The 25,750-nt window shown below is 39.5% G+C and overlaps 1 protein-coding gene across 1 annotated transcript in view; it reads right to left on the bottom strand.

The window, feature by feature from the left end:
• The window catches only part of Marchf11 (membrane associated ring-CH-type finger 11), a 113,483-nt gene extending 89,916 nt beyond the window's left edge, over positions 1 to 23,567 (bottom strand). Inside the window, exons 1-2 of the mRNA XM_027936317.2 lie at positions 23,031 to 23,567; positions 21,703 to 21,858 (exon numbers count right to left, since the gene is read on the bottom strand). Coding sequence (XP_027792118.2) covers positions 21,703 to 21,858; positions 23,031 to 23,567 — 693 coding nt within the window. The remainder of the gene's footprint in view (positions 1 to 21,702; positions 21,859 to 23,030) is intronic.
• Positions 23,568 to 25,750: the final 2,183 nt, after the last annotated feature.

The raw sequence follows: 25,750 nt of genomic DNA, 5'->3' as shown, positions 1-25,750 counted from the left end.
CAACAGATGAAGAAAAGGCACTTGAAAAAAATTCAGCATCACTTTATGATAAAAACTCAATGAACTAGGTATAAAAAAAAAGAAAGTAATGTACCTCAGCACAATAGAGGCCATATATGATAAACCCACAACTAACACCACACTCAACAGTGAAAAGTTCAAAGTTTTTTCCTTTAAAATCAGTTAACAGCGTAAGGCTGCCCATGATCACAACTTCTATTCAACCTATTACTGGAAGTCCTAGACAGAGAAGTTATGCAAGAAAAAGAAAGAAAAGCACCCAATCAGAAAGGAAAAAAAATACACAAGAAAACAGTCCCACTTATAATAACTACCAAAAAATGAAACACTTAGGAATAAATTTAGCCAGGAGATGAAGACCTCTACACTAAAAACTATAAAATATTGTTAAAGAATCTGAAGAAGACACAAATAAATGGGAAGATATTCTATTTTCATGGATTTAGACAAATCAATACTGTTAAAATCAATTTTAACAAATCAATACTGTTAAAATATTCAAAGTAATCTTGATAGTTAATGCAACCCATATCAAACTTCCAATGTCATTCTTCAATGAAACAGGAAAAAACTCTAAAAATCATATAGAACCACCAAAGATGCCAAATTATTAAAACAATTTGAGCACAAAGAATAAAGCTGAAAGTACCCTACCACATGAATTCAAAACATATTACAAAGCTATGGTAATCAAAGAGCATTGTACTGGCATAAAAATGAGCACATAAGCCAATGGAACAGAATAGGCAGAAATAAGTCCATGAATTTACAGTCAGATGATTTTTGATAAAGGTGCCAAGAATACACAGAGGAAAGGACAATCTCTTCAATATATGGTGCTAGGAAAACTCAACATCCACATGCAGAAAGATGAAATTAGACCCTTGTCTCGTGCTATCCATAAAAGTCAACAACAACAACAAAAAAAATCAGCCTTAAACATAGACTGGATGTAAGTACCGTATTAGAAGAAGACATGGGGGGAGGGGATCCAAAGTATTCTTCTAGGTAATGATTTTTTAGATATGATCCCTAAGGCACAGGCAAAGAAAGCAGAAGGAGAAATGGAATTAAATTAAATTTAAAAGCTTTTGTACAGCAAAGGAAACAATCAACAGGATAAGAAGACAACCTTCAGAATGAGAAAATATTTGCAATCCATACATCTAATCAGGAGTTAATATCCAACAGATAAGGCACACAAAAAAATTCAATAGTAAGCAAACAAGTAACCTGATTCCTTTCAATGGACACATCAGCAAAGCACTTACCGAATGTGTGCATGCGAGGCCCTGGGTTTGATCCCAAGCACCACAAAGAAGAAAAAAGGGGGGGGGGGGGATAAAGAAAGCTGGGTGTGCCCAGGACAAAAAATGCAAATGGACAACAGGTTTGTGAATCCTCCACATTATTAATCATTAGGGAAGTGTAAATAAGCCACAATAAGGTATTACATCTGTCAGAGTGGCTATTTTCAAAAGATGAAAAGTGTTGACAAGAATGGAGAAAAGTCCACTCTTGCCCATCGCTGTTGGGAATGTAAATTGGTACAGCTCTTATGGAAAACAGTATGGAAGTTCCTCAAAATATATTTTTTTACGTCTATGTAATCCAGCAACCCCACTGCTTGATGTGAACCCACAGGAAATAAGGTCAATAGCTTCAAGGGTTATCTGCTCACCAAGCTCAATGCAGCATTTTTCACAATAGCTAAATACACAATCATCCTGTGTCCATCAACAGATGAATGAATAAAGAAAATGTGGTCTGTGTACATAATGGATACTATTCAGTCTTACAAACAAATAAAAGACAAGGAAGTTTTTTTCATTTACGACAATGTGGATGAACCTGACATTATGACATTATGTTAGGTAAAATAAATTGGGCATAGAAAGTACAAACACCACATGATCTCACATCTAGGTGGAATCTAAAAATGTTGAGCTCACACATGCAGAGCAGAAGGGTGGCTCCCAGGTATGGAGGGGGAGGAGACACTAGTTGGAGGACACAATTTCAGTTCAGAAGAGTAAGTTCAATAAATCAATTATCAACAGAGAGACAATAGTTAGTTAATAATAGTATATTGTATTCTTGAAAAACTCTAAGTAGATTTTAAGCATTCTCACTACAAGTGGTAAGTATGTGAGATAATGCATGTATCAATTAGCTTGATTTAGCCATCCCACAATGAATATACATTTCCAAATATCAAGTCATGCTTGCTAAATATTATATGATCTTTATTTGTCCATGTAAAATAACCAATTTTAAAATGAATATTAAAGCTTGTCAATAAGTCAGTAACATTAAATCTAATGGTCTATCTTGAAAAAATTATATAAATTAATTTAAAAGGTTTTTGGTTTTGGTATCAGTGATTAAACCTAGGGACACTTAGCCATAGAGCCACATTCCCAGTACTTTTTATTTTTTTTTATTTGGAGAGAGGGTCTAGCTAAGTTACTTAGGACCTTACTAAGTTGCTGAGACTGGCCTCAAACTTGAAATCTTCCTGCCTAATCCTCCTGAGCAGCTGGGATTACAGGAGTGGATCACCATGCCCAGCCTAATTAAATGGGTTTAATGAATTTTACGGACACACTGTCTTCTAACAGAGGCTTCAGACTGCTCAAGTTGGTCCTCCACACCCCAGCTCCACCTGTACACCCTTGAAAACCAGAATTGATTTTCCCTGACAGATCATAACATTCCTTCCACCTCTGCCATACTTTCATATACTTCAAGATATGGGAGATGGTCAACCAGCAAGGCAGGTTTTTAGAGATACTGGCATCTTCCAATTTGAGTAAGTTAGAGGTCACATTTTCTAAGCATCAAACCGAGACCAATGTTGGCCTCATTGATCCGAAGAGGGGATACATGATTCCAGACAAATAACATTTACCTAATGCTAATTCCGAATGTTCTTGAAATGCCTCAGAGTGCTAAAAGTACATTCCCCATCTACAAAAAGGAAATAATTTATCTCTCTTCTCTTCCCCTCTGACTTCTTTCTTATTTTTGGTTATTTCCAGGGTACTGAGTCTTTCCTAGGGATTACCAAGCAGCCGGAGAGAGGCGTTCTCCTCTACACACCCTCTCACCAATGACGGGGCCTCAGGAGATGGTCAGTGCTTCAATAATTATTGCTTAATTAATGTGTCTCTGCTTGTTAACTAAGAACTTAAACTGCTTGGAAAAAATTTCTCCCTCAAGCAAGATGGCTTGCCATTAGTAAAACAATCAGTAGTAATTAAAAACCTCATTTTCAAATATAGTTCATAAGTTTCACATCATGAAAATGGCTTCTCATCTAATTCTCTTTAAAAATGTTGCCCTAAGCAAACTAAAATGCTGTCTTTGAAATTTTACAGCCAAAGGAGAGAAGCTAAAATATAACCACTATTTTCCTTTCAAATAAAAAAATTTCTCCAATAATTGGTCAATAGTCGCTTTTACATAGGTAAATTCAAATAAGTGATATTCTCTAAAGAAATTTGTCTTAGCTCAAAAATATGTAAGATATCGGTAATCAATATACTCCAAAATTTTGGCTGAGAATTCCAGATGTTATAACTATCTTCAATTTAAACTTATCACTCCCAGAAATACAATGGGCAATCAAAATTTGAATACATTCCCCCAAAAGTTTACATGAATTGAACACTCTTCTTGAGTTTAGATGCTTTATATTCTCAAGCTATTTAGGAAATAGCTATTCCAAAAATCTCTGAAAAGAGTAAAGATAAAATCCCCCAAATTGCAAGTGAATAAGAAAACAGAAAAGTTTAATAAAAATATTTTTTAAAAAACATGACACTTTAGTTCAAAAAAATTAGATAAGATGGTAAATGCCTTTAAATAAATGGAATCTGGGCCAAATTCATTTAAAGGTAAGATGAAGAGAGTACCGTAATAGGTTTAATAGTGGAATTCTGCACGGAGGGTCAACTTCCAAGAATGTAACTCTAGCTCCTGTGAACACTAGAGGGCGGGGTTACATAGTGAAGCTCTTCTGACATCTACTGGGGAAAAGATTCAGTCCGCAAACCCTCAAGACCCACTACGGACTTATTTTGAAAGGCTTTAAAACTTTTAATAGATGACCCAAACTAGTCCACCATGAAAGCAATCAACCAAAGAGGAAACCCAGACAAGGGCTCCATGGAGAAAACTTTTCTGAAGAATGATCTCCCTTCCTTCCTGCATGTATCCATAAAACATCCTATTCCCCAGGAAATGATTCTTAATAATCCGCTTATGGTTATGGCCTTTGAGAGTCAAGGTTTTAAGTTACAAGTGACATTTCTCATCAACTCTGGGAAAGTATTCCATTTTTGTTGACTAAGTGCCATGAGCTAAAAAAAAAAAAAAGAAAAAAAAAACTCTCCATATTATTAAAAGTTTTCTGAACAAGAGAAAGGTATCTTCACCCTTCACGACTCCTTTATATTCAGACTCCCTGTCAATGGCTAAGATCCAAAAAACATGAGCTGCCCAGCATCCTACCTACTTCACTGATAAATGGAAGCCATTTATTTCCAAATGGATTTTGGAAGACCAAATATCAATTTATGTAGCTCCTGGAGCAACATAAAAAGCTATTTCCCCTCTTTAAGCATTGCATGTCTTTCCCAGGGCCAAGTCATGTAAAAGCCACTTCAGTATCTCCCAATTACATTATCTTGAAAATTACAGGCTCAAACATTCATTCTACAAATAGCCCAATTTCTACATGACATTCAATGAGATGATGGAGCTTCTCTTCAAAACAATCCATCTCAGAAATTGTGTTTTTCAACAGAAAAACCGTACTTGTCCAAGAAGAAATAAGTTCAAAAATTAGTTTCTAGCTTGTTTTATTGTTACATTTATAAAATCACTAATAAAAATAATTATAATCCTACATAGACTTAATGTGTCATATATGAAGATTTAATTATTTAAGATTCTACCCCTTTGATAATTCTGTAGATTGAACTGTGGTAACATGACTGAATGTTTTAAATTACTCAGGAAGAGCAAATTGAGCACCTGTCCTTAAAATCCACCATTCTTTTTCCCTCAACATCTGTCTGACATATTCATTTTTTCTTGCTCCTAAAACTAATGTCTTGAGTTTTAACTATAATACACTCCATATAAAAACAGATCAGGGAAAAGGAGCCTCTAACAAGGATTTTAATGTATTGATACAATTACAAAACTGTAGACTACAAATATTGACCTTGCCAGTTCAGTTATGGAAAATTAAAACCTGGAATGAAATGTTCTTAAGTGGGAAAACTAATCATGACAAATATTCATTAGCATACCCTACTTCTGAAAGCCTAAATATTAAAATTTTTCTATCAACTAAGTAAAAAATTATGGATTAGTAACCTTCCCTAACCACCCCACCTAAAATTTTGACAGCACATCTCACCATTTCAAACCCACTTCATTGCCCAGTGTTTTCCCCTTAGCACTAATTAATTTACTGACTAGTTTACTTGGAATTTCTACTTATGTATTGTTAGTTTTTCCAGAACATATGACCCTGGAGGCCAGGATTGAGTCTTTTTGAACAAGTGTCAAAATAGTGCTTGACACTTAATAGGTCATTAATAAATATTTGTTGAATAATTAATTGGATGAATAAATAAAGTGAATAAAGGACAAATCCAAAAGCTGACCATTTTATTCTAACAAGGTGAGGAGTTGGGAATCAACACGCAACTACCAAACACCAACCACTTTGGAAATGTACTTGCTTTATTTAATCATCTCAATAACATCAAGGAATTAATACACATGGTATCACTGTTCATCACATCTTACACTAAGCATCATATAATCTAAATCCTTCCAGAAAATATACAGCACATTTTCAAAAGGTAGGGCTTATGTTGTGAAAGCAAATTGTGTCAAGATGATTTCACACTCCGGAGGCTCTGGAGATATGGAAAAAGCCACTGACTACTGATGAGTGGCAGTAAGACTCTCCTCCTTATCAGAAAAGCATAGGTTCTCACAATTCCTCCGTTTCCCACACAAGGTCAACTCAGATACACAGGCCTTTTTCTCTGCAGTTTTTTTTTTTTTTTTCAGTGTTGGCCATCAAACCCTGGGCCTTGCACATGCTAGCTAGGTGCTCTTTCACTGAACTTCATCCTCAACCCAATACATGGACGAATAGAATAATTACAGCATTGCAATAGATATTCAAAATACTTAATTCTCAGAGAGCACATATTCACAACAATTGTAGAATCTAAGACTGTCCTAAATTGATAGCTTCATAATCAGAAAGAAATCTGATTGTTTGCTGATTTTCATAAGACTCTCCTCCAGGAATAACTTTATACAGGTACAAACCTCTTTACTCAATAATCCAACTATATATATACTCCCTATGAAACACAACTGAGATTCAAAGACCAAACACATTGAAAGCAAAAAGATATATCATGCAAACAGGAACCAAAGGAGAGTTGGAGTGAATATACTAACACCAGGTAAAATAGACATTAAGACACAATTTGTTGCTAGAGTACCATGGTTTTAATGATGGTGTCCACTCCAAAATTTGTATATTGAAATTTAATCACCAATGTAATTGTATTAAGCAGTGAAGTGTTAAAGAGAGGATTAATTTGTGACAGTAGAGCCTTCAGGGTAGGGCTTTTCAGAAGAGCTGGAGAAAGTGGGCTCACTCTCTTCTGCTCTGCCTTAATTTGAGAACACAACCTTTATGCCCGCCAAAGAACAGCAACAAAGCACCTTCTTGGAAGAGGAGACAGAGCCCTCATCAGATACCAAACCTGCCAGGGCCTTGACCTTGGACTCCCACTCTCCACAGTTTTGAGAAATAAACTTATAAAATGCCAAGTCTGAGCTATTTTGTCACAGCAACACAAATGAACGAAGACATAGAGACAAAGGACATTGCATAACAATAAAATGGTCAACCCATCAGGAAAATATAGAACTTACAAATATATTTGCACCTAACAACAGAGCTCTAAAATACATGAAGAGATCAATGTACAGAACTTAAAGGATAAATAGACAATTCAACAATAATATCAGGAAACTTCAATAGCCCCCCTTCAACTACATAAGATCAACAAGGAAAGACATTGACAGCACAATCAAAACCATGCTTGACAGTATAAATCAACCATACCAAACAGAAATCTACAGAACACTTCACTCAACAAGAGCAGAATATATATTCTTCTGAGGTACACAGAAGATCCTTCGTGATAGACCATATGTTAGGCCAAAATTTCTCACCCAAAACACCATGGGCCATATATGATTTAGAATTTGAAATGTCTGGCTTTTTAAAAAATCATGCATTTTCAGTATACAAATTGAGGACACACACCATCAGCATGATCTAGGTCAGCACCCTTTAGCAAATCACACTATGAATGAAGCAAAGACTATTTATAGCTTCAGATCAATTCAGATATTTTGTCATCAAATAAAATTACAAAAGAAAATTTAAAACCTATTGCTTCTAGTGTCAAAGCATTTTGGGGTGGGTCTGTTTTTCATCTCTGCTGCCATAGTCCTATCATAAGTGTCCACTATGTCCCTTCTGTCCATCAAAAGTGCATTCTAGGGCTGGGGTTGTAGCTCAGCGGTTGAGCACTTGCCTGGCATGCATTTGATCCTCAGCACTGGGTTCGTTCCTCAGCACAAAATATAAATAAATAAATAAATAAATAAGACAAAGATATTGTGTTCATCTACAACTAAGAAAAAAAAAGTTAAAAAAATGACTATTCTGTGTTCTACATACAAATGCAAACACATTTATTCTGTGCTGCCTAAATAAAAATCTCTTTAAAAAAAGAAGTGCATTCTAACAGCATCCATGCTTTGAGCCCTGCCTCTCTGCAGTCCAGGGTCCACCAAGCAACCAAGGCATCTGTTGTCACTGTATTACTTCCCTGCCTGAGATCACCCAATACTTGCCAGAGCTCTTAAAATGAGACTCTAACTCCCCAAGGTGGCCTGCGTGGTTAGATGGAGCCCAGTTTCCCCAGGGAGGTCATCCACTCCCCCAAGACTCACAGTCTTCCAGCCACATGGCCTTTCCCTGATTCCCTCAAATATCTCAAGTCCTTTTCTGCTTAGGATCCTCAGTTTCACCATCCCCCTTCCAACAGCTCTTCATAGAGTTTCTCAAAGGCAGGATCACTGCTCACCTTTAGGTCTAACTCAGATGTCCCCTCCTCAGAGACACTTTCCCTACCTCCTCCAGCTACCTCTTCTAGCCTTGTGTGTGTGTGTGTGTGTGTGTGTGTGTGTGTGTGTGAACAAACTTAATTTCAGAGTAGTTTTTGACTTACAAAAACAAAATACAAAAAAAGTTGCAAAGATAGAACAAAAAGTTTCCATAAACCCTACACCCAGTTTCCTGTTGTTAATATCTAACTCTGACGGGGCTATGGTGTATTTATGACAAATAATAAACCAACACTAATATTTTACTATTGACAAAATTCCATATTTGACGAGGTTTTCACCAGCCCTTCTCAATGCCCTTTTTATTCTCTAGGGTCCTCACCAGGATCCCACATTACATTTGGTTATCATGGCTCTTTGGTCTCTTTTGGTCTCCGACACTTTTTGAGGCTTTTCTTGCTTTTCTTCAGCTTTGAGGAGTACTGGTGAGGCCCTCGATTTGGCTTTATCTGATTAGACTAGGGTGATGGGGTTTGAAGAGGAGGATCTAGCCAGGTGTACACCTGTAATCCCAGCAGCTCTGGAGGCTGAAGCAGGAAGATTGAAGCGAGTTCAAAAGCCAGCCTCAGCAAAAGCTAGGCACTAAGCAACTCAGTGAGACCCTGTCTCTAAATAAAATACAAAATAGGGCTGGGGATGTGGCTCAGTGGTCAAGTGCCCCTGAGTTCAATCCCCAGTACAAAAAAAAGAAAAAAAAAGTGTTAGAAGAGGAGAATCCCACCAGTAAAACAGTCTTATCACAGCATGTTAAAGGCATATGCCATCAACATGACACCCCAATAATGCTTGGTCATCACTAGCAATGTTAAACTTATCACCTGGATGAAGTCTGCATGTTAGCCTTCTTCATTATAGAGTTAGTCTTCATGCCCTTCCCACCCCAATGCTCCTTGGAAAAAAGTCACCAAGCACAGGGACAGGGACATGAGCGATATCTCTTGGAGGGGAGATTGCATCCATAAATTGTTTGGAAGTATTCTGCCCAGGAGATTCATCTCCTCTCTTCCATTTATTTGTTCAATCATTTCTTTATATCAATATTCACTCATGGATGTTTATAGCACAAGTTGAGTTATAATCCAATACCACATTATAATAGATATTGTTGCTCAAATTATTCAATCTTTTTTCATAGAGGGGTCTTTCACAGTGGGCGCCTGTGTTCCTTTAACATGCCCCCATTCTTTTGTTTTTTTTTTGAGCACGTCTATACTTTCCAGCACTACACAATGCTTCAGTCTCATCTTGTGTGTGACTCTATCCTTTTAGTGCAGAACAGTAATGAAACCTATTTAGATCTGGCCCTAGCTGAGATTATTACTGAGATGTCACTATTATTAGGCCCTCTCAACAGAGTGAGCTAGGAAATATATGTATATATACCAATCAATCATACATAAAAATCTATAAATATTTCTAGATGTAATATGAGTTTATGGGGATGTAGTAAATTTCAGTCAAGTACCAAATGGTCCACTTTACCACATCCTTTTTAATCACCCAGTACATTAGTCAGAGTTCTCCAGAGAAACAGACCAATGGGATCTGTGTGTGTGTGTGTGTGTGTGTGTGTGTGTATGCGTGCCTGTGCATGCATTTATTAAAATATTTATTATAAGAAATTAGCTTACACGACTATGGAGGCTGACAAGTCCCAGTATCTACAACTGTCAATCTGGAGACCAGGAGAGCCGATGGTGAAATTCCAGTTCAAGCGTGAGGCTAAGGACCAGGAGGACTGACAGTGTAGCTTTGAAAGCGTACTAACCTGAGGACAGAAAGCTCAAGACTCACAAAGAATAAGTGTTTCAGTTCAAGTCCAAAGGCAAGGAAAAAAAAAAAAAAAATGTCCCAGCCGGCAAGCAGACAGGGAATTGGGACTCCCTCTTATTAGGGAGGGTTTGCCTTTTTTTGTTCAATTCAGGCCTTCAACAGATTAGATGAGGCCCAACCTCATCCGAGGAACAATTTGCTTAATTCAATCTATGAATTTAATTGTTAATCTCTCCACAGAAATTTACTCACAGATACACCCAGAGTAATGTCTGAATAAATATTGGGGTACTCTCCAACATAAAATTAATCATCACACCCAGCACCCAGTTTATTTCCTTTAGAGTCATTAACACTACCTATAACTACTTAGTTCTTATATTTATTTGCTTACTTATTTTCTGTCCCTCACCATCGATAATCTTAAATTCTAGAACAAGGGTTTTACTTTATTTTAACCAAATCTGTTACTTCAAGACTTAGAACAGTGCTTATTATGTAGCAGTGGTTAATCTACTGAATAAATAAATTTTAATAAAAGTAGTATTGATATATAGCTGATAGTAAGAAATAGCAAAGATGAACTGTTCTGTGGTTATCCATGAATGTGAATAAAATCACCTTCCAGGTCAAAATTATCACATATATAATCCATTGCCATGCTTTGTTTTAATATTATTCTCCATATATTAATCATGACCTGGCAGTAAAATTTTCCCTTCAGGTAATTGAAGGGATAGCTGACATTTTTTGTCTGACGTTTGCTTTAGCAGAGCCTAATCATTTTCAAAATAAAGTGCATATTTCTTTTTCAAATTTCCTTTTCTGTAACAGATATTACCTTCAATCACAGTAGTGGCAGGTCAGAGGAGGAGGCAGTGAAGGATAGGGAGATTCATCCCTCACCCTAAGTGCATTCTCCAAGTCACTGAGAAACACTTCAACATCTAAGGGTTTTCTATGCATAGCTACTCAGCAAATTTTGGCAAAGTTAATTGGAGCTACAATATTTGTATTTCCTTTATTCTTAAAAATTAATAGAGAGGCCACCTGAATACATAGTTATGAAAAATATCTGCAAATGTTAACATAGAGAAGTTAATGCTAGCAAGGGAGATGGGGGAGAAAGCAGGACAAACATATTTCCTGTGGCTTATGAAATATTCTTCCATAAGAATATAAATAAAATCCCCTGATATTTGTGAGAGATTCTATCTTTCCCAGAATCTTTTTTTAACAGATTGAACAAACCAAGGCAAGCCTGTGTAAATTTCCTGAAATAGTTCCCTGTTCATCATAACTATTATGCAGTTCAATGTCGTGACACAAATTGAGCAGGGAAATGACATTTGGCACAACTGCAAGACCATATATAACAAAGGAGTGTCCAGAGGGTTCTTATTCCAAGAGCTAGAGGCTTATGGACAGGCATCCTGGGCCTGAATTAAGCTCTTGGCCACTTGCACATAATTAGCATACCAAAAAGAGAAGCAAGACTAAAATGCCCATTAAGACAACAGAATTCTATTACGCCAATAAGGACACATGGCCCAAGTGTCACCAATCCAAATGAAGTAACTTGAAGAGACGAAAACTGGAATCCCAAAAAGCCAAAGGGGGAATGTTTCCTCTGATAGGCTGAAGCAAAGCCAAAATAAGGGGTGGTGGGATTAAAAAAGGAAGAAGAAGAAAAATCAGTGGAGTAGACAAAGGGGAATGAAGGGAAAGGGGGAGGGATGGGACAAGAAAAGGCAGCGGAATGAACCGGACTTTTCCTGTGTACATATATAAATACACCAGAGTGAAACTCACCATCACACACAACCACAAGAGGCTAATTTTCAAAAAACAATAAGTAAATTGCATAAAGATCAGTAAACCAGAGAGAAGGAAAGAGGAGGAGGGGGAAGGAAAGAGAAAGGGGAAGTACTGGGGACTAATTGCAACAAATAAAGTCCATGCTCTTATAATTATGTCAAAACGAATCATATTGTTATGCGTAACTAAAAAGAACCAATTTTAAAAAACTAAAAAGAGAGAAGGTTATCAGATGGGAGTTTTCACAGCATATCATATACCTAAAGGAGGGATAGAGTAAGAAATGGCTCTTCAATAAGTACCCTTCGAACTTTGCCTACATGGAAATGCTTTTGTGCATGTGTGTGTGTGTGTGAGTGTGCACGTGTGCAACTGTCTCTAGTCCACCTCTGCTTAGATAAAACTTCATTTGGCAAAATCATGTGAAACAGCTGTTGAATTATGAGCTATGCTCATGAGGAAGACATTGTCCGATACCCAAGGATACAGCAAGTACAAGCCAAGATGCAATTTCTCTTGGCCACATCCTCTGAGCTGCCATCCATTTACTGGTAATCGTGGGCGATTATCTACTCATCAGCCCATTCCCTGCCTTCTGCAGGGTCAGAGGAGCTCTCATTTTGCCCTCCAAGTCATCCCATTCTACTCTTAGAAGGTCCAAAAATAGAAGGAAGCTGAGTTTCCTTTGTTCCAATCCCTTTAGCAAAACATCAGTCACATTCCAGCAAAGCTACATGCCAAGGGAAGGCAGGAAATGAGCAAGGAGGAAAGAGCCTGTTCTCTGCTCCGTCTCCCTGGGTTGGAGTATGTGTTCACCACATTCCTAAAGCGGTGCTGCAACTGTACAAACCACTCATCAAAAAACGTCACCTTGTTTTCAGCCAGGTGGCAGATTTCACACCAAAAAGAAATTATAACCAGTAGACATTCTCAGTAGCTCAGCCATACCCATGATCATACAGCAAAATTTCCAACAAATTATTCAAATTCCCTGCACAAATGCTACATGAAACCCTTCAACCAGTGACAATCTCAAGAAAGCAAATGTGTCACACAGGGATAATTCCACATTCACCAAGTCTTTTTTTCATGACATTTTATGTTCTGAAAAGAGCAGATATGTCTCACTGGAAGATTTTTTTTTTAATTTTAGGTTTTAAAAATAGATCCCTGAGGAGTTGGGGTTGTGGCTCAGTGGTAGAGTGCTTGCCTGGCATGTGTGAGACTATGGGTTCGTTTCTCAGCACCACATATAAATAAATAAACAAAATAAAAGTCCATTTTTTTTTTTTTAAAAAAAAGAGAGATCTCTGAATTACTTTTAAAGGATTTTTACTGTGGTCTAAAAAGCTGGATATATTTTCCCAGGCAAATTCTAAATAGCATTACTAAAAGATAAACTTAAAAAACAAGTTGAAAATTAACAGCTTGTGGATGGCTAATATATGAGTAATGAATGCATTACTTCTTAAGATGCATCTTCACTGCAGAAATAACATGACCTCCATGATTCTGGCCCCTTAGCTAAAACATTCACTTGTACATCCACTCATTCATTTATACCACACATATTCACTAGATACCCACCATGTGACCAAGAAAAAGAATTTCAAGCAATATTGAGCTGTTTTTTTTTTTTTTAATTTGGTCTAAAATTTGTCCCACTTATTGTTATACTTACCCATTTAGAAAGCAAGGTTAGAAACCCTAAGCAAACTGAAATAATATCATTTTAAGACATTCAGAAGAGGGTATGCCAATCACATCTGCTGGGCTGCGGATACCTAAGAGAATCTACACCAACATTCTCCACAATGCATTCCAGGCCTCATTGAAATGAGAGGTGGCCTGTTCCAAGGACACTGAGAGCTCATTCTGACATGCCCCTGCCTTTTGCTTCTCAGTTAACTGATGCTACTCCTGGGAATTGAGGATATGAGTCTGACACAACCAAGAAACCAAATGAAACAATGATTTAAATATTTAATATTAAAAAGAAATAGCATTTTGTCATGGAGCTCAAGTGCCACCATTTTTAAAATAATGCAAGCTCATCATGATTTCATTAGAAATTACAAACAACAACAACAACAAAAAAATTTAGAGACACTTTGCACATGTAGTTTTTTAAGAGGTCATGAAACACCTCAGTCAACATCAATGTTCCATTTGTTTAAACTACTGCCAAGTGCTGCCGGGCCAAGTCCAGCTCACCACCTGCTCTGGCGTAGCCCACATACTTTTACATTTTTAAGTGGCAGGGAAGAACTTTTTAAGGAATAGTATTCCTTGACACATTAAAATTTTGTAAAATTCAAATTTCAGTGTCTATTATTAAAGCTGTACTGGAACACAGCCACGCTCATTCATTTATATAGTGTCCGTGGCTGCCTCCTGGCCAGGAGAGTGGCTACAATGGCCCCAAGGCCTAAAGGGCTTTCTATCTGGCCCTTTAGAGAACAAGTCTGCTGACTTTAGATGTAAATAAGAAGTTAAATGTTATCAAATGAAAACACAGAGCCATGACAATGTTCCTCCATCCAACCACTGCCAAAGTGTCTTGCTACTCTTACTTGCTTTGACCAGTAGGTCTACCCATTTCAACTCAGGAGACTCAAGGGGAAATTCTTCCTTCCTGCAAGCAGGTAGATGCACAGGCCAAGAAAACAAAGAAGAGAAAAGTAGAAAAACAGATGTGTATGGATAAGAATGCTCTGGAGTAGAACCAATGGGGTCTACACTGTCCCCAGGTCTTGTTCTATAAAGTTTAGAAACAGCAGAGTCCAAGGCCTAAAATGTTCCCCACCTCCTTTTTCTCCTGTCTCAGAGCTATCTGGCTCTGAGACAAGTTATAAAATTACTGTACACACAGCCTGTACAGTAAATAAAGTGGTTACAGTAGTATACAAAATTAATTTACATATTTCATTCAGTAGAGAATCATTAATCTTTTCTAGTGAGTCAATTGCAGATTCATGTGTTTGGGAAATGAGTAAGCAAATGAAACAAAAACAATTTCTAAGGCAGGGAAATTGCCTCGTGATGTGTTCTTTATTTTGACATTTGTAGTTCACTATAAGACACGCCAGCGTATACACTGAAATATTGCATTTGAACACTGTTTTTCAGTTAACTCAGGCGTGGACATGAAAAGTCTCCCCTCAATTTCTCATCAGCTTTAAACCACAAAGAACATCAGTAAGAACCGCTAGAGAAAAAGTCAAATTGGCGGCTCACCATGTATTATGGTCTGGATCTGGAATGTCCCCTCAAGGCTCATGTGCAGCAACCTTCAAAGTGAGGCTTTGGGGAAGTGAATGGATCATGAGGGCTCTGAGCTCATGGGGTGGATGAATCCACTGATAGGTGGATGGACTACTGGGAGATGGTAGGAAGTGTAGCAGTGGGGGATGGTTGAAAGAAGTAGGTCACTAGGGCACAGTGGAAGGGCGTTTCTTGTCCCCAACCCCTTCCCTCCCTCACCTGTCTCTCTCTCTCTCTCTCTCTCTCTCTCTCTCTCTCTCTCTCTCTCTCTGCTCCTCAGCTGCCATGAGTTACACAGTTTCCTTCTCCACACCCTTCAATCATGATGCTCAGACACAAAGCAATATGGATTGAAACCATGAGTCAAAATAAACTTTTCCTCCTTTACTTTGTGTCTGTCAAGTATTTCAGTCACTAGTGATGAAAAGCTAACACACCATGTCACAAGGGCACATATGTGGACATTTTTGAGAATTTTTAAGCCAAAAAGTGCAAAGGCCTAGAACTACTTCAAAAGACAGCATGCAATACTGATGGAGTTCCAGTTCTCGTGTTTTACCCACACATTTTCAAAATCTCAGCCAATTTCAATAATCTTTCAGCTCCTCTTAGTGCATCAACTACATCATGCTATCAGTTCTGAAGATGAAGATACCTCTTTCATGTTGTCCAGGAAAATAATGACTACAGGAGTCCTCCAAAAGCTAATTAAGGTTCTATAAATGCCATACAGGTAAGCCCAGAAGTTCTACCTTAGAAAGATAACAAAGACAAACCCAGCTGGCACTATATTCCTCTCTAATTTATATCTATCATGATGAATCTCAGGGTTTAAGAATATGGATAAAAATGAAAACTCATCTCACGTCACCCTCCTTCTTAGGAGCCCTTCCAGTCACTCTTACTGCTATAAGACGACCTGCTGCTGAGAGCACATTATAAGTGTTTAAAGGACAAGCAGTAACGGAAGGCTAATAAAAATGTTACAGGCTAGTAAAAGTGGCCAAGGGCCTCATACCCACAAAGGTATATGTCCCACATGAAGTCTTGATCCCTCCCCAGACAGGAAAGGCAGGTAGATACTACTGACCTTTCCTGGGGTACTCTGAGCAATGAAGGAGGAAGAAGGAAAGTTGGGGACACTGTGAATGACACTCAGCTCCCCCTGGCCATGCTGCCCTCCAGGAATCTCTGAGGCTTCTCTGGCCTCCCCTACTGACAGGTCACAGGTATCCCACCCAATAGGGGCCCACTGCAAAGCACAAACGAGCAATGGCTGCCTGACTTTGAATAGTGCTGCCCTGAATCTCGCCACATTTAAAAGCACCTTATAACTCTAATTATGGGAAGACTCAGAAGGACGTAAGGAAGACCCATGGGAAATGACAACTAGAAAGGAAATAAGTTACATTACATCTCATTACACCTGCTGGTCCATTAATTATTTTATGATAATTAATTTGATCTGAAACTGAGATGGGTTTCCCCAAAAAAGCAAGAGATAATAATCTAAAGACAAAGAATGATACTGGATTCTTAACACGCATCACTTGGCAATGATCTAAGTAACCATCCACAGATGAATGGATGAGAAAACATGGTATTTAGACACAAGAGAATACGATTCAGCCTTCAAAAGAAAACAAAATTCTGTCATTTGCTATAACATGGATGAAACTAAAGGACGTTATGTGAATTGGAATAAACCTAGCACAGAGAAACAAATAACAATATAATATTACTTGAGATGTGGAATCTACAAAGAGTTGTTGAACTTACGGAAGTAGAAGGCAGAATGGTCAGTACCAGAGACTGGGACTGGAGTGGTTGGGAAAGGGGAGATGTTGGTCAATAGGTACAAAGTTATAATTAGAGAAAAGGAGTAAGTTCTGGGGCTCTATTGCCCAGCTCAAGGGCTGTAATTAATAGTAATGTACTGCGTATTTCAAAACAGAGAAGATTTTAGGCATTCTTACCACAAAGACATGATAACTATTCGAGGTGATGATTATGCTAATTAGTATGACTTAATTATTCCATAAAGTATATATGTGTTGACATACCTTGTATCCTATAAATATGTGCGATTATTATTTGTCAATTAAAAATAAAATAAAACTTTAAATGACATGGAAAGAGGGATCATTAATGTCACTTTGATGACAAGAGACTGAAGAAAACACGAAGGACCTGTGAACAGGGGCCAACTGAAGGTCCCCACCCCTTAGGTGAGGAGAAGTAATTATAATCACAGCCAAAAGTCAGATGGCACCTACCACATTCCAGGTGCCATTCTGAGCTCTTCACGTGTGTTTCTAATCCTCAAAATAATGTATGAGATTGGTATCATTATCCTGTATAAAGATGAGCTAACTGAAGCACTCAGAGTCTAGGAAGCTGATCTAAGGGAACAGCTATTACTTCACATTTACATGTTTTTATATTTGTAGGCAGTGCAGTCTGCTTTTATTGCAAGTTGAAAGTTTCCTATACAATGATTTATCTAGTAAATGTTACCTCTTCAAAGATCCATATCTCTTGATAAACTACTAAAAGCTTCATAAACTGGAATATGGTTTAATTGACTTATAATGTCACCAACATCTCAGAATAAATTTGATCTTATATGTTCTTGCATCTCACTAATTATAGACCATACTATGAGATTTGAAATAGAATTATCCTTTACTCTCGAAATATCATTAATGTATCATTTAGATATATTAATAAATAAAATAGATTCTGCAAGTAGGTAGGAAGGTAAATGCATTTTAATTACCTCAGATTTAATTAAATCCTACAGCTAATGATGTAACAATTAAGATTTAAATATGTTGTAGAAAATACATCTGTTAACTTTCTATCGGGTCTTATTAATGAGCATTACTAAAATCCAATGAAATGGAGAGGTTTACACCCCATTTCTAAAAGAACTCAAATGTCAATGAGAGAAAATAATTAAAACTAAGATTTCAGACTTACCGCAGCATGCTTCTCTCATACACACCTGCTTCCTGGCTCCTTGCCCTTCATTATCCCCACCTCCCAGTGAGCACCAGGGGATAAATCACAGTAATAATCACTTCTTAAAGTGCTTGAAGACATGCATCAAAAATCCTGATTGAGTCCATCTCCCATACATGCCCTCAGTAGGGCAGCTATGCTTATGCCTGCCAGTCCATGTGGACCAAACACAGAGACCAGGGCAAGCACAAGGAGACATTTTAAAAGCTATCTCCTATGATGGGTTAAGGATGGACATTCTCTTTAAAAAAAAAAAAAAAAAAAAAAAAAAACTGGACTCCCTTGAATCTGAGTTGGTCTTATGACTTGCTTTAAACAAAAAAAATGCAGAGATGTGAAACCATGTTACTGCAGAGGTTGAGCCTTAAAAAATCTATAACTTCTACTTGCACCTTTCTGAAACCCAGCTGTCACAGCCTGAGAAGCACAAATGGCATGGAAGGACAAATGAGGCACCAGTAGGCAGCTCCAAGGAGCTTCCAACCAACAATCAGCACCAAGAACAAGTCAACCAAGTGAGCTATCCTTGATGCTCCAGCCAATCAGACCTCTGGATTACAGCACCAAATGATGTCACATGTGGAACAGAACCTCCCAGCTGACCTCAGTCAATACAAACACACAGTTAATAAGTAATGGTTCTGTTTAAACTATTAAGAACTCAAGTGGTTGTTGTGCAGAAAAAGGCAGCCAAAAACTTTGTCAAACCCTCTTAGAGACACAGTTCCTACTCATGAGTCTTAAACAAGACAAGTTGATAGACCCAGAAACATCATGAAGGCTAGGAGTAGATTGAGAAGAACACTTGAACAGTAACAATGGCTATGGTCCCTGGAGCCAGACTGACCTTGAATCCTGGTTTTACCCTTTACTAGGTATGTACCTAGTAGAAGTTACTGACCTTTTCTGAGCCTCAGTTTCCACTTGGGTAAAATAGAGATAATAATAATCCTCACCTCTCTGATTTGCTACATGAACTAAACAGCAGTATCCATAAAGCACTTAGAACAGTGCCTGGCACAGATTAAATGTTCCTTAGATGTTATCTCTTATTATTTATTCTCTATTTTTCTCTACATTCAAGGAAATACCTGCTCACAGTTGTGGGACGGCTCTATACCTGGGACAGAGAGAGATGGAAAGTGAAGGGAAGGGCCATAGATACGCTTCTTGTGTGACTCTTCACCATGAGGAAGTGGATCCCTACCTACCTACCAAAGCAACACGAATGTGATAAATGCTAATTCTGAAACTCTGGGCTTACAATGGCAAGAGAAAAAGATAAGAAGCTCAGGCTTTTTATCATCCACAACAGAAAATGTCAGGCAAGTGGCCAAACTTGATCTGAGCAACTGAGTACAAACTACTCCTATGTATAAGAACCCACTCTGGGAACTTTATAATTCTTTTGTTTATTGAGAGCACCATGCTTTATTTACAATGGAGTCCTGAAAAGTTATCTCATCTCTGGTATGATAGAAGCTATTATCAAACTCATATCAACTTTGTTTCTGAATGTTATTTCACAATTCATGGCAACAATCAGATCAGGTTACCTACTGATCCCAGTATTATTTATATATGTCATAATAAAATGTGTTGCTAAATGTGTTAGTAAGAGTGGATTAGTTAGAGGGTTTTGTGGGGAGGAGGAGGTCCATATCAACATAGTTTGAAGATCTGCTTTTGTTAAAATAATCATTGAATATTTTTAATGATGTAAAAGACAGCAGTAGTCAATTCTTTTTTGCTATAGGAATACAATTTGTGTGTGTGTATGTGTGTGTGTCTCTATGTGTGTGTGTGTATGTATATATATACATACATAAATATATATATATATATATACATACATAAATATATATATATATATAAATATATATATATATATATATATATATATATACATACACACACACACACATACATACACACACACACACACACACACACACACACATATCCCCAGCCTTTTAGTTCCATTTTTAAATGTTCTTCAAGGACCTATTTCTATTTACTTCAAATTATCCCTAATGAATTAACATGTAATGTTCATAAGCTGAAGTTTTCAAATTACTGAGTAAGCATTCTGTATCAAACCTTGAGCTTCTGACCATAGTCCTTCTCATTAGACTTTTTGCCAAAGCAACAGCAACTCTCATTTCTTATCTTTCCATATATTTGTATTCATAAACTATTACAGATATAATTACATTAACCATGTCCTGACCTTTGGACATGGTTCCATCTGTTTTTCAACATAACTATGATAGACCTCTAAATTGATCTCCAAGTAGTTTGATCAATTAAAGGTTCTGGGGAAATGTGTCAGGCTTGCACCTATCTTCAGCATGATAACACCACTTATCCGAATTAGTCATGCTTCTTCTTTTCAAATAATTTATAAGCCTCAGGTCAGCTTGAGAAAATTCATATTTTTATTTCATGCTTGTTAGTCATGCCTTAAATGGCAACTACCAGAGACGCAAATTAATTGCAAACTATACGAAGGATGTGCAAATTAGAAACTATGAAATTTAAATTATTAATGCAGCAATATTTTAGCTCAAGTTTCTTTCTGGAAACACTACAATTTCCTATATGTTATACTACTCAATGCAAATCACATTTGGTGATTTAGATAGAAACAGGATTTTATTGCATTTTCCCCCTCTCAACTTTTCAATTCCCTCTTCCTGTTCCTCTCATTATCTCCTTTGTCTCTGTACTAACTGTTTTCATTTGTCTACTTAATTTCAGTCCCATCTCACTATCTGACCTCATCACTTACATGTTACCCTACTTTTCTTTAAAATGTCATTCTTAATATTCCATGTTTACATTCTACAAGCCTACTCAAAGAACCCAATCAGGTACACCAGGAAAAAAAAAAAAAAAAAGAAATAGTTTTCCCGCCCCCCCCAGGGCATTTGTGTACATCGTTGTTATATGATCTTATACAAAAGTTTAATAATATATGTGATACCAGTAGTATTATTGAAAGTAACTCTTGGAAATACTTCTGCATCCACTGTATAGTTGAATACAGCAAAAAATGAAATTGTGAAAAAAAATCTTCTATGAAAAAAGAAAGCCTGGTTAAATGAAAAGAGTAATTCAGATTAGAACTGATAGGTTCAACCAAAGTTTCCATAGTAGTAAAGTTCTGCTTTCCATAAATGGGGCTTATCAGTGTTTATACCCATTAACAAAATATTAATATACATTGTGTAACATTTCTAATTAGTAAAAATAGAATCAAATAGGGCATACGATATTTTACCAACTTGGTCTTTTAGAAACAAAAGTGGTTTCAATTTGGTCAGTAAATAACAAATCACTGAGGAAACCATTTGATTAAAATGTCTTTTTGAGTTTCTCAGATAAATGTAATTGCTTTCCCAAAGCACATCTCTACAAATTCTAAATCTTGGTTTTACTGCAATTTGCATAAAATGTTTTAAGTAGCATAAGTAAATATCCTAAGTCATAACTAAACTCAAGTGCACTCATGTTAACTAGATTATTTCTGGAAAAACAGAATGTCATGTTTACCTGGCAAGGCTGTTTCATCTTAATGGCTATCACGTGGTATCTATAGCAGCAGAGCTCGCAGGTCCAGGAGCCTCTCTCACTGATCCACTTTAGCAGGCACAGTTGGTGTGTGTACCGAACTGACCCATCACATCGGCAGGGATTTAACAGCTCTCCCTGGAACAGAAAAAGGTCAATAGGAGTATTTGTGTTTGTGTCTTTATTTAAAAATACAAAGCCTGCTTTCTTTTCTCTTTCAAAGTCATTTACCCAGAAGGATGCAAGCATCAAGCTCTATCCCAGAAAAGCAAATTAAAATTTTATACCTCTGATGGGAATGAAACTAAAGTCTTAAAACTATTTCAAATATATTGCTGAGAGTTATGACATAAATGTTTCTAGTAACATACACAGTGTCTGCAAGCTATAGCTCCCAATACCCTTGGGGGAAAGCTGTACTATTAAATCTCTTTAATAACTTTTAAGTGGATGGTCAGATGCATTTCCTCTGTAGTTATTCTTAATCATTGCTAAAGAAGAAATGCATGGCATCCCAGGAAGCAGCTTGCAATAGCATTATGCTTTTACTTTTTCTAAATGTAGCATCATAAATATTGACTTAGGGCACTATATCCCTGAAAGCCTGCATATTCTTATACAACTTCCTTACTTTTAAAAATATTAAGCCTAATGTTTTCTCAGCCCACACATTTTGTAAAAGAGATATATTATCCTCTATTGTGCATGATCACTCTCATATAAGTTTGCATGCACCTTGAATGGTGTTCTAGAATTCTGTTTCTAACAAAATACAAGGTACACTGTTGGCTAAGTTGCCTTTCTTTCAAAGCACTTTCCTATCTGTCTTGAAAGAACTGTAATGTGCTTTTCGCATCAGTAAGATGCAACCACCAAAATCTTCAATAAGAAAAGAACCTGCTCTTGTGACATGATTCAACTCCAGTCATGGTCTCAGGGTACATTAATGGACTTCACCTTACATTCTATAGTTTTGCTTCTACGTACAAACCAAAATCCTTTGAGTAGTTCACGAGAGATTCTTATGGCCTTACAATATCATTAAAGCACCCTACGAACGTGTAACTACAAAACCAGGTGGTGAGGGAAAAGTGTGGAGCAAATTAGTCCCGTATTCACCACCGGGACATTTTCATCTGCTTTCACAGAAAAGGAAGGGGAACCACAAGGCAGCCACTGCTCAGAAGGCAGGACCCCACAGGCCGAATGGGAGGGCGCGCTGTCCGTGGTGCTGAACCATCGAAAGCGGGAGCTGTCCCGGCACTGGCCGAGTCCACTGCCTGCTGCCCTGGAGTCCCACGGGGCCTTACCTGCTCCGCGCCCTGGAAGCAGATCTTGCAGATGGGCTGGTGATGCTGGTGCTGGTGCCCCGCGCGTTGGTCGCCGCCGCCGCTGCTGCTGCTGCGGCTGCTGCACACGGAGCGCGTCTCGGGTTGGTCGCCGGCGCCCCGCCGCTCGCCCTCCCCGCCCGCGCCGGCCTCAGGCTCCCCGGGGCCGCCCTTCCTCGCAGCCGCTTCGGGGACGGACACCTCGGGGAGGTGCCTCGGACCCTCCCCAGAGTCGCCAGCCGCCGACACCTCCTGGCCGGCGGGCGGCAGGGGCAGCGGCGGCGGCGGTAGCTCGTCGGTGCCCCTGCGCCGCGGGGACACCTCCACCGGCGGGTCATCCGGCCCCGCCGTGCGCTCGGGGAGCACCGGCGGCGTGGGCAGCGGCGGCAGGTAGCGCGGGACTGCGAGGACCTGGGCCGGCTCTCCCGGTGGTGGCGGGGGCGGCGGCGGGGGCGGCTCGGCGTCTCCGCTCTCCGCCCCGCGACACAGACTGAGGTTGTGGCCACCCTCAGAGCTCATGGTGCTGCCGCCGCCCTCCTGCCGGCCCGGCTGGAGGGCCGGGCACGGACTGCAGCCGGAGAAAGAGCCGAGGGGGAGGAAGGAAAGGGGAGGAGGGAAGAGGGTGGGGAAAGCGGACCAGGGCGCCGAGGGCAGGAGGGCGGGACGGGAGGGGACGCGGAGGGCCTGGCGCAGCGGCAGAGGCGGCTGCTCCGCGGAGCCGCCGGCTCGGCTCTGATGGAGGCGGCGCCGAATTCGGCTGCGCGTGAGAGCCGCGCTGCGGAGGGGGGCGTGGGGGAGCTGCGGGGCAGGAGGGAGGAGCAGCGCGGCGGGCGGGTGGGCCCGCGGAGCAGGCGCGCCGGGAGCTCGCGCCGGGTTCGGGGGCGGTTCGTGGGAGGGAGGCGGCGGGGGGCAGCCGGGGTGAGGCGCGGCGAGGACCAGCTGGAATTGGGGGATCCCTCAGCGGCTCCACCGACCCCGCCCCGGGGCCGCTCACGTCGGTTCCGGGGCGGATTACCCCTCTCCAAACGGCGCGGCACTGCGGCTCTCGTGCAGGGAAAGGGGGAGGGGTCCGAGGCCGCCAGTCCAGAGACGGTTATTGGGTGGGTAAGTGGGATTCAGCAGCGCGGGCCGGGTGGGGGCGCGATGTCTGAGCCCAGACCTGCGTGGGAGCAGGGGCGCGCCAGACCCGCGTACTGGGAGCATTGGAGCCGGAGGAACAGGGGAGCGGGAAAGGACGCGCGCACCCGGGTACAGTAACCACCGCTGACCCGTGATCGCTCCGGGGCCTCGAACCTTCTCCCTCAAGGGCACTCGCCCTGCTGCCTGAGAGCCTTCAGATAGAAGTCACTTGAAGATTTATCCTCCCACTGTGTGTCACGCCCCTGATTCATCCCCGGGTCTTCTTCGCGCCCTCTCTCCTGCAGTAAGTTTCCTGGGTTATTTCTAAGTATCATGTGCCTATGAGGTCAGAGGGTCATCATTTCTTGGAATGATTCCTAATAGTGAATCTTGATGCTTGTGGTCACTTTTCATCCTTTCAGTAAAAGGATGGAAGGAAAAGTGGCTGCAACCTTGGATCTAGGTTTTACTCACCCACCCTAAACCCAATTTCTCCCCAACTGCACCTCACAAACCTCTGGGACATCTCTGATCCGAGTCCTTTCTGAAATAAACTCCCTCACTTGCAGGGAACTAGGGAAAAATTAGCACATGTAGTGGATTCCAGATTCATTCATTCGTATAGTGTGAACTCCTAAGTCACTGGATTTCAGTACTGTAATGTGTCTATGCAAATCAGTGCTGATTTTCACTGAAGTAACACTTTAACGTCCTGGATACAACCAGCTCTTAGACTAGCTCTCAGACTTGTCTCAGAATAGTCATTTGGGGCTGCATTTCACAGCTGAAGCCCTGGGATCAGATAGGCATACTAACTTGTTCAAGGTCACTGATCTTGTAACAAAGAACTTTTGAGCTTCCTGACTCCAGATTTACCATCTCACACAAATGATTTTTTTCCCCAATTGTTTCTTCTGCCTCCTAAAATGTGTTGTAGTAGATGGTTTGTTTGGTGGCACTGATTCCCATTAACAGATGTTTTGAAATGGTGAGGCGAAGTACCAGCTTAAGTTAATTTTTCAATTACACGGTTTGGCAGGAAGAAGCATATTTGACTTTTAAAAAATAACGGCTCTTTAAACAAATTTGTTTGATTGGAAAGTAGGAAACTAAGGTAGTAAAAAAAAAAAAAAAAAGAATTCAAGAATGCTTTGTCACAAATGGCCTCAGATGAAGTAGTCTCCAGGAATGTCCTCTTGCACTTAGTTCCCTCAGATGAGCTTATTTTTGGTAGCTGAGTGACAAGCAGCAAGCACATTTTTGAAATAATAATCCCTGCATGCCCTAGGAACTTATCACATTGAAGAAATGTGATTGTTGTTATGCTTTCATTTTTGGTCCTCACTTGTCAAAATAACATTGCATAAATTTGTATATTATCCTTCTTAAAATCATTGTAAGCCTTAAGATAATCATAAAACTTGATCAAAACTTCTTAAATTAAAAAGGTGTCTAAATTCATATGGAAAGCACTATAACAGCCGCTGACCCACGGTTTGTCCTGGGTCTCCAGTCTTCTCCCTCAAGGGCATTCTCCCTGATGCCTGAGAGCCTTCAAACTGAAGTCTCTGGAAGATTAATCC

This window comes from Marmota flaviventris, chromosome 5 (assembly GCF_047511675.1).
Source record: "Marmota flaviventris isolate mMarFla1 chromosome 5, mMarFla1.hap1, whole genome shotgun sequence".
Taxonomy (NCBI): domain Eukaryota; kingdom Metazoa; phylum Chordata; class Mammalia; order Rodentia; family Sciuridae; genus Marmota; species Marmota flaviventris.
The sequence above is the reverse complement of the archived record's forward strand: the minus strand, read 5'-3'. Positions and strand labels throughout refer to the sequence as shown.